General features: G+C 33.1%; 1 protein-coding gene and 1 long non-coding RNA gene across 9 annotated transcripts; both read right to left on the bottom strand.

The window, feature by feature from the left end:
- On the bottom strand, nt 3785-4642 carry LOC109129116 (uncharacterized mitochondrial protein AtMg00310-like). The gene is made up of 2 exons (XM_019236750.1): nt 4462-4642; nt 3785-4395 (listed from the first exon to the last, which is right to left on the bottom strand). Exons 1-2 carry the CDS (start codon nt 4640-4642, stop codon nt 3785-3787), a joined length of 792 nt encoding a protein of 263 aa, XP_019092295.1.
- LOC104747020 lies at nt 7973-9785 on the bottom strand. Of its 8 annotated transcripts, XR_002035365.1 has the most exons (5): nt 9363-9782; nt 9121-9253; nt 8966-9027; nt 8781-8844; nt 7973-8578 (listed from the first exon to the last, which is right to left on the bottom strand). It is a non-coding gene; the product is annotated as an uncharacterized LOC104747020 (long non-coding RNA). The 8 variants fall into 8 exon arrangements; XR_002035364.1 differs by having other exon boundaries at nt 7973-8877; nt 9363-9780; XR_761073.2 differs by having other exon boundaries at nt 7973-8844; nt 9363-9780.

Genomic DNA, 10137 nt, shown 5'->3' with positions numbered 1-10137 from the left:
TGAGACGATTCCAGTAGTCCCAAACGCCGTGTTTTCGTGTAGTGGTTCTACTGGAACAGAGAAAGAAGTTTAGGTTTTAAAGAGGAAGAACTGTGATGAACAGCTAATATGTAATCAAAAACCGTTTGGGTTTTACTCCAATGAAGGATAAAAACAAGAAGACTCTCTCCTTTTTATTTTATCAAATTATGGAGAGATAGTATTTTATTTATAAAACTATAAAATAAACTTGGTTAAAATCACCCAAAGAAGAAAATAAGTTAAAATAAGAGAGCCCCATGTGTTCCAGTTTGTTCCATGATATATATCGAAGTTTTTATTTACAACTATAATTATCATTTTGTATAGTATAAAATATGTTCGTGAACTCTTTTTCTGACGATAAGTGATAATTTTGGTTTTAAGTTATTCTGTTTCTCTTTTGTAGCATTCAATTAACTCAGCGGAAAAAAAAGGAAGAGAGACAGGAGTTTTTAAGAAAAAGAGATGTAACAGTTTTCTCAGCATTTGATTTTTCAAAGAAGACAAAAAGCAAACGTTTAAACTTGTGGGCAATATTGACAAAACTGTTGAGCTCATAAAAACTTAAAACATTTAAAATTCTATTTATATATCATCTTGCAAGAAATAAAAATACATGTCTAGGAGAAAAGACAATGGTTTTTGAAATTACATGTATTAAAAAAATACTAAAACAAACTACATATTTAAGTTGAATAAAGAACTTTAAAACGAAGAGAAAATAGAAGTCCCCTCGTGCCGCTAGTATCTAAAGGTTGGTACAGAAGTTTGTGCCCCGAGCCATACGTTCGAATTTGAGTGGTGAGACCAAGCGGTGGTTCTTAAACACTTCTTTTGTATTAAAATATAAAATTTCCAATTATAAGCTTTCCACCTTCTATGTGCAAAATGGTCACTTTTACAAAAGTAAGTTTCCTCGGTCGATTTTTAAATTATCTGGCCAAAAAGATTCGAGAAACTTGCACTTTCCTATTGAAGTGGAAGAGACAGACATGGATTTTATTACCCTGGAAATAATTACTTTAACATTAGAGTAGTAGCATATGTTTTGTGAATTTTTTTTTTCAATGTTTTCCATGAAGAAAAAAAACAAAATTTTAAAAGTGTAATTTTAATACATTTAGTGACAAACAGATTTCAACATTGTCTTCAAAATGAGATTGAGAAGGTCATGTACTAGTACTTTATTTATTGGGGAATTTCCCTATTTGTTGCTAATCTTTGGAAAGTCAACAGAAGAATGCTATGGTTAAATGGGGTTGTGCTTTGACATTCCATTATTTTCCAATAACAATAAAAAGTCCCTATGGCAGGATTTATCTTCTAGTCTTCTCTACATAACAATGAGAAGTCCCATAGATTTTTATAAATTATCGTAATCATGATTTGAATTAATAATGCGATTTGTTCCAGTGTCACACATCTCAATCTCACTTAATCTCGTAGTGAAAGTATTCCATGTAAAATTGTATGTTTAACAAAGAAAAAATAATAGAAAAATATAATTTGGTTTGGCAAAACAAATCTAACATCTTATATGTTAATAAGAAACCACTAACACCATTGTAGTAAAATTAATATACATGAAAACTAAAATCATTTTAAAATCACGTACGTATGCGCCAAAAAAAGTTATTTCATGATCTTCAACATAGCAATTATCCACTTTAGAAGAGAACACTTTGTTTCACTCAAAACTTGACACATAAACTTTAGTATTTTGTGAAGTGACGTGGCAGAAGATAAGTTCATTTGTAGAAGGTATCATCACACCCGGAATCGAGTCTCGGTTCCTACGAATATAAGAATTTAGCTAATGGACCGACCAATTGTAGCCCAATAGTTGATAAAAAAAAAACTTTAGTACTTTAAATAATTGTCATACTATACAAATACTAGTATACACATAAATTATATACACTCTTAGGAGATTTGTAAATTGAAAGAAAATATATGTATTATCCAATCATTAATTATTGATTTTAGCAAAATCATGTATTAGTATATCTATGATTTATAAATACTATTTAAAATCTTATGTTATTCGTTTAATAAATTATTTTTTAGATTTAAAAATCCACATTGAATTCACAATGAATTTTAAATGATATAGATGTGAAAAATATAGAGATTCAACAAATACATGGGTAAATCAAGTGCTACAAAAATATAGTGCTTCCAAAAAATTTACGTATATGATTTTAAATTTAGTGAAGATTTCAAAATTTCATATGGACTTCAAAATACGTAAACCATAAATGCTCCTTTTACTAGTCTCTCTCTTTTAATTTATTTGACGTTTTATCTATAAAGCTATATTTAATAAACTATATGAAGTATATTTTTTTTTGTCAAGTGATGTTGTTTTTATAGATAATAGTTTCACCTGATTTACAATTTGATCATACTTCCTAAAGATCCAAGGTTTACAACTCTACCTTGATCAGCTAAATATACCAAAAAACAAAAACAGGCCTATACATATCTTCGATGTATAACCCATCCTATCCACAAAAAAACTCAAATTCAATTAGAGGTGTGAAGCCTTTCCCCCGTGAACAGACCATCTAACCAAACTGGATGGCCTGTGGCCACATACGATTGCAAGCTGCAGTCAATAGTGACACTCTGAGCTATTAACGCAGCCCCTCTGTTTGAAGATGAGTTTTCTAAAAAGAATTTCCAGTCATTAATCGGCTTGAGAGACCAACCAATCTCCATAGATTGGTATCTGAATGACGGAAAAGCAGCAGGATTGGTAATCGCTTTTACCAAAAACAATTCCTGCAACGCAAAAACCACTTTGTTCACCCTGTGACTAGTCATGCTATCAATTGCCCACAGCAATCCTCGGAGCTGAGCTTCTTGTTTATCCCTGCAACTTGAGAAAGCTCTTCTGCTATGTAATAATACCTCACCTGCATGATTTCTCAAAACCCATGCACATCCTGCGAGTCTGTTTCTGTTTGACCAAGAGAACCCAATATTACATTTTAGCCAATTTAAAGGCGGACGCGTCCAGCTTTTTCTATTTCTTCCCCGCATCACATTCTCTCGGCTCCTCTCTGGTGTTTCTGCTCTGTCTTGTTTCAATTCCCCTTCTTCTTCTACCTTTTGAGCCTCAACCCACTCCTCCCAGTCTTCTCTTATCTTTTGAGCAGATTCCAGAGGTGAGAACATTTTTCCCTCAAATGCAAGCATATTTTGGTTCTTCCAAATTCTCCATAGTCATGGGAAGGATTTCCTGAGTTCATCTGGCCACAAAGGGTTTCTAATATTCATCAGGAGGTAATGTATATTAGAGAAAACGGAGCCATTATGGAAACCCTCTTGTGGGGAAGGAATTCCGGTTAACGCCCAAATCTGTCTTGCTAAAAAGCAAGAGAATAAAACGTGATTCACCGATTCCGGCTCACCGCCACAAAACTGACATCTAGGATCCACGTTCATACCTCTTTCATTCAATTTTGCATCAACTGGTAGGACTCCGCATAACACTTTCCAGAGAAAAACTTTTAGCTTGGTCAGTATGAAGCTCCCAAACCTTGGCTTTAAGCTCATTCGTCGATGGTTGTTGATTTGCTTCTGTTTTGACAGTAGAATTGGAAGATTGATAACCTAACCAATAAGCTGACTTAACCGAAAACTCACCATTCTTGTTATGCTTCCACGAATAGAAATCTTCCTCTTCCGTTACTGGTTTGATCTTTAAAATTCTGATCCTATCATCAGGGAAGAAAAGATCATGTATTTTCTGGGAATTTCAGCTTCGACTCTCCACGTCAATCAGCTCAGAAACTCTCAAATCAGGGTTGAAAAAGTCATTCATCCTCCAAGGTGCTCTCCACCCCTCTTCATCTTCAATCCAAGCATCTAACCAGACCTTGAAGGATTTTCCGTTTCCTACGTTCTTTTTTAACCCTTGCACTAATAAGTCTCTTCCATACAGAATGCTTCTCCACGCGTAGGAGGGTCTTGGTCCTAATGTAGCTTCCAAGAAATGCGACTGAGGGAAATACCTACTCTTCATCATTCGAGCAAACAGACAATTCGGATATTGCAGTATTCGCCAGGCCTGCTTTGCTAACAAGGCTTGGTTGAATGTTTGAATGTTCCTGAAGCCTAAACCTCCTTGATCTTTTGGAAGGCAAAGTTTCTCCCAACTTAACCAATGTATATTCTTTGAGTGCTCAGTAGAACTCCACCAGAAATCCGCCATTACAGAAGCCAAATTATCACAAGTCGTTTTAGGTAGCTTGAAACACGACATTACAAAAACTGGCATTGCCAGTGCAATTGACATCAGGAGAACTTCCTTCCCACCCTGAGACAACATTCGAGAATACCAACCAGAACACTTTTCTTTTACTCTATCTTTAATGTAACCCAATAATTCAACCTTAGAGCCTGAAAAGCACTATGGCATTCCCAAATATGTACCAGCTCCTCCTTCTTTGAGAATTCCCATCTTGTTCTGAATACTGGTTTTGATAACCTGGTTCACCTTGGACCCGAAAGTGAAGGAAGACTTACTGAGGTTAATGGCTTGACCTGAAGCAGCCCCGTACTTATTGAAAGTGTCTAGTAAGAAGGAATATTGAGAGATTGAAGCTTTACACATGAAGAGGCTGTCGTCTGCAAACAAAAATGAGTACTCCTTCTGGTTTTTTTAGTTATCGTTCTAGAGTAAAAAATTTGTTTTATAATTGTTGTTGTTTTAGATTTCTAGTGCATCTGGTAAAAATACCAATTTTATCTCAAATTTTTTAATGTATTGACCAATAAAAAATTAAAAAGATATTAAATAAGAGATAAAATAGAAAATTTAATTGTTTTCTGAATCTGTATGGAAAAAATTTAAACGACAAGTAATTTTAAACGCAATGAGTACTTGATATAACACTTCTGCTAATGGTTAAAAATACAGCAAAATCTTAAAGTCATCAAAGTTAATTTTTCTATTTTTGTATAGAAATTTGACCAAAAAAATAAATGAAACAAAGAATATCTAAGACATAATGTACAATGAAACAGAGGGAATAAAATTTTTGGTTATAAATATAATTTCAGAATCTTTTTGTAGGAAATGTATTTTTCTGCGATATTTAGTCTAATATAATATGAAGTTAAGAGATCATTATTATTTTTCGAATGCATGATATAACATATAAATTTTTATCTAATTGTGTGAAAATGCATTTAATTTACCAGAGAAGTATTGACTTGCACACTTGAGTTATATACTTTAAGTACTCTTTTCACTATTTAACTTTTTAAAATAAGAATAAAATAGAAAATTTGTGATAAATAAAAAAATTACGGGCTATATGGAAAAAAATAATAACCAAAGAAAAAAAACTTAACGAAATTGTGACAAAGTAGTTAATAAAGAAATTTTCCAGAAAAGATAATTCAAAACCTTAGGCACTTTGAAACAAAGTTTTCGGATAATATAGATCTAAAAAGATATCTGAAGAAATTTATTTCACACTATAACATTGATTATTTTCTCGAAAAACTACGCACTCTCTAATTAGCCAATTTTGAAAATTGAAATCGAAAATATTTAGATTGGCCCATAATCTGACGAGATCAGCATAAGTCTGACGACTTCTGCTTCGACTTACGAAGGAAAAAATGATAAATAGGTTTAGAAGATATAGAAAAATCCAAAAAAAGAAATAAGACAATTGAGATATTGGCTTTAAAATAACGAATTAGTGTAAATTGTGAAACTGGACTTCTGCTCATATATAAATAGGGAATCTTATATCAAAGGAGGCACCCTCAATTTAAATAGAGAAACACATGATAGTTTTCTAAACTTATTAGTTACGAATATACACTAATTCGTTAGTTACGAATGATAGTTTAGTATATTGTCTGGGTTTCTGTTTTTGCAATCTATGTCTTGGAAACCAAATTTGGTTAAACCAAAATAAATGGACTTTGTTTTATTAAGCGAGGTCTAGTGAACAAGTTAGAAAATAAAATTCATTTATAGAATTTGTGCTTTTTGTATTTGAAAGAATATAAAAATTATTTGTAAAAATAAGATTTCAGTTTTACATTGAATGTATATTATAATTGACATTAGTAGAGGGTTTTAGAAGGTGAAAACCAGAAAAAAATTGACAAAAATTGTAGACTGTCTAGTTTGAACACACGATATATATGTTGATAATAAACCAATAAATTTTTATGGAGGGAAAATGGCATATTTCACACTAACAATTTCGATCTTATGTTTCATATACAAACAATTAGCAGTGCGTATTCCTAACTAAACAATCAAAAAGTTCAAATAACCTATATGAACTTTAATTATAGTGTTTTAATTAATATTAATTGTTAATATGATGACCAGATAGCTAACATGGCGATGATGTGACAATGACCTAATAAAATCACCATAAATGCCACTGTTTTGAGCATCAAAATTTTAGAAAATGCAAAATTGTCTCTACCATGAACACTACAAAAAAAACAGTCGATTTACGACGGAAATCTGCGACGGCATAATGTCCTTGCAAAATTTCGAGTAGTTTGCGAGGAATACGAGGGTACTTGCAATTCCCTCGCAAAATTTGCGACGACAAAATTCCTCACAAATTTGCGAGGGATTTAATACAGATTTACGACGCCACTTAAATTCCTCGCAAAAAACTCGTAAATTGCAACGGATTAGCGATGGCGTATTCCGTAGCAAATTTGTGAGGGAATTGCAAGGTACGATGATGTCGGCAGCCACGTTTTCCCCGTGTGTAACTGTTTTGTTGGTAAAACAGTAAAGGTCTCGCAAATCCTTGCAAGAAAAAAAAAATTTAGATATCCCTCGCAAATCCCTTGCAAATTTCTCTAGCAAATCCATAGCAATTATTTTTAGTAAGCCTATAAATAGCAAGTTCATGATCCATGGAAACCACAACATAAAACACTTCCAACAAAAACACTTTTACTACCAAAAAAAATATTGTGAAAGAAAAAAAGGCTACAAAAAAAAAGCCTAAACACTTTTAAATTCTATAATAATGTTTGGAGGTGGATGTACACAATGCGACGGTGGATGTACAATCACAGAGATCCGGAGACCGGTGATGTGACGAGAGAGTTTTGTGATGGGTTGCGCGCTTTCATGTACCAGGCGACAAACCAAGACTTTGCTTGTGAAAACGGTACAATATTTTGTCCATGTCCTAAGTGCTTCAACGATAAATATTTGGAATTTAATCTAATGAAGAAGCATATTTATAATAGAGGATTTATGCTAAATTAATATGTATGGTTTCGTCACGGAGAGGGTTGTAGCACTAATGTTGGAAGTAGTAGGATGAATTATGCTGTTGATCAACCTAGTAATTATGGGCATCAAGAATCTGATCAATTTGGTTTTTATGGGAATAATGAGGAAAATAGATTTCATGATATGGTTAATGATGCATTTCATGAAACTACTGCTGCATTTCCTGAGAATAATACAGAAGAACCCAACATAGATGCACAACGGTTTTATACTATGTTAGATGCTGCAAATCAACCTATCTATGATGGATGTAGAGAAGGGCATTCTAAGTTATCATTGACATCTAGGATGATGACAATTAAAGCTGATAATAACTTAAGTGAGAATTGCATGGATCACTACAAGAAATATGTATATTGTTAACGCGAAAAAACTGCTATCATACATATAACATAGCGTTATCATAAATTCCATGACATCGGCAGCTATGGTAAATATCCCACATACGATAGCGTTTTTGACATGCTTTAATAGATAGTCACATACGATAGCATTTTCATATTATAGCGCTAATCAAATGCTATCATACCTTTTATGGTAACACAAAATTAGTGTTATTTTTTTGCTTTATATATTTTATAATTTTTATATTTGAATCCTATTTCGCAGAATTTATTTATTTTTATTTTTATATTTCATAAAATTATCAACATCCATAAAATTAATATTACATTAACCAAAAGAAGTCTTACATAAAATCAAATGCCACCAATCTTAATTAAAATAAAATTAAAATCACAAAAAAACAATAGAGACAAGCTTCTAAGAACATGTACATGTAACTCATCCAATGTGAAGAGATATAGAAGGTACATGGAGCTGTAGATCATCATGTTCTTGGACAAGGCTAGGATCTCTACTCTTTACCTTACAAGTTTTAAGGATAATACGACATGTTAACTTCAAAAGCATTTGGCATCCTCATTCTTCTATCGATACAAGGAAATCAAAGGGCCATAGAAAACCTTTTATAATAAGTGGGATGATCGTACAACTGCAAAATTAAGGACTAGATCATAGAGGCAAAGTGAGAAAGACTCACAGATAAAACTAGCAATGGACATAGAAAAGACACTAACCTGAAAGTATTTTAGAAGCTGCACATTTAAGTAATGTCAAACCAAGTGCAGCAATACAAATTGATAGGAAGCAGACTCTCTAGCCAAGAGTTTCAAGGTCTTGTTTAGCAACACAATATAACAACAACAAAATCTAACCTTGTGTCCTAGCATTTCTGGCTCTCTTATCCCCTTTCTTTAACCAAAAAAAAATGAGAATTAGAACAACAAGACAACGGAAAAAGTTTAAGCAACTCATACAAATCTATTAAAATATAAATAAGCTCATGAGCTTCAGTAGCAACTCTTCATCACTTAAATTCAATTGCTACATGAGAATAATATTATTAATATAACATCAATCACACTGTGAAAGAATGAATAAAAGAAGCGAGGACCTTGAGAGTGGAAAAGCTTTCGAAAAGCTTCCGACTTCAAGGTTAAAATTTGCTCAAACACCAACTACAATTTACATTAGCAAACGAATCCAGCATTCTGATTAAATTTCACAAGTATACACAAACACATTAAAGAGGTTAAAACAGAGGTGGGATTCTAACATAATTCATAGTCAGTTACTCACTTTAACCGTTAAAGTAATGACTCTTCAACACCTTTTTATTTCAGCTCATGCTTCAGCTGCATCTAATACAAAATGTCGAGCACAACTTAACTAGAAACCAAAAATTTGAATTATAGTTTCCGGGAGAGTGAAATTAGACCCGACGATTTGCTTACCCGTCTAACGTCAACACCGGAATGAGGGGTAGAAATTATCTCAGATCTTCTTCACGTCACTACCGCTGCAACTGCATTTGTTATGAGAAAATCGAAACTCCTCTTAGATCCACAATATCTTACCAACCCAGATCTGAACAAGAGGAAGACAAATAAAAAAAAAGAAGCTACTAATCCAATTCAAAATCAAACAAAAATGAGAAACAAAAGAGAAAAGTAACAACCAAATCATAAAAACCCACATCTTTCTAATCTCTGAAACTTTTTCACCCAATCTTCTTTTCCGTTCTTAATCGTCTCATCTTCACCATGACTAGACCAAGCCGAATCTGGGTTCCTCGCTTTCTTGGTGTAGCCCACTCGAATATGGATTTTTGATATTTTAGATGGCTCCAGATTTGAATATGACAACATCTTCTAAGTAATCTCTCTCTCTCTCTCGCTCTCTCTTGTCTGGGCTGGAACAAGATGAATGTCGGGTGTGGAGAGATGAAGATAGAAATTAGGTTAGAGTTTTGTGTTTTTTTTCTTAAGTGTGGGAGTTAAAAAGTGTAATATTTGGCTAAATGATATGTTAGGTCTGATAGATTTTATGTTTTTAGGGTTTTCGAGAAAGAGGAGAAAGTCTGAAAGGCAAAAAATCTTAAATTTTAAGTAAGTGTTTGGCGGAACAAGTGATTTTAGTTTTACGCTTAGTGAAATTCTATCTTAGCATTAACAAAATGCTATAATATAATAACCAAAATTTTAACTCATCTTCAATAGCAGTTCAGCAAACCGTGCTATTACATTATGCTATCAATGTCGACTTTTTTTGTAGTGGATTCTTGGGCTGAACTCATTAAAGAGTATTTGCCAGCTGATAATGTATCGGCTGAGAACTACTATGAAATACAGAAGTTAGTTGCGAGTCTTGGATTACCATCTGAAATGATTGATGTGTGCGTTGACTATTGCATGATTTTCTGGAAAGATGCTGATAAGTTGCAGGAATGTCGGTTTTGCGGGAAGCCCAGA

The sequence above is a fragment of the Camelina sativa genome, chromosome 15 (genome assembly GCF_000633955.1).
Source record: "Camelina sativa cultivar DH55 chromosome 15, Cs, whole genome shotgun sequence".
NCBI classification, from domain to species: domain Eukaryota; kingdom Viridiplantae; phylum Streptophyta; class Magnoliopsida; order Brassicales; family Brassicaceae; genus Camelina; species Camelina sativa.
Note: the sequence above shows the minus strand (reverse complement) of the source record. Positions and strands in the feature narration are given on the sequence as shown.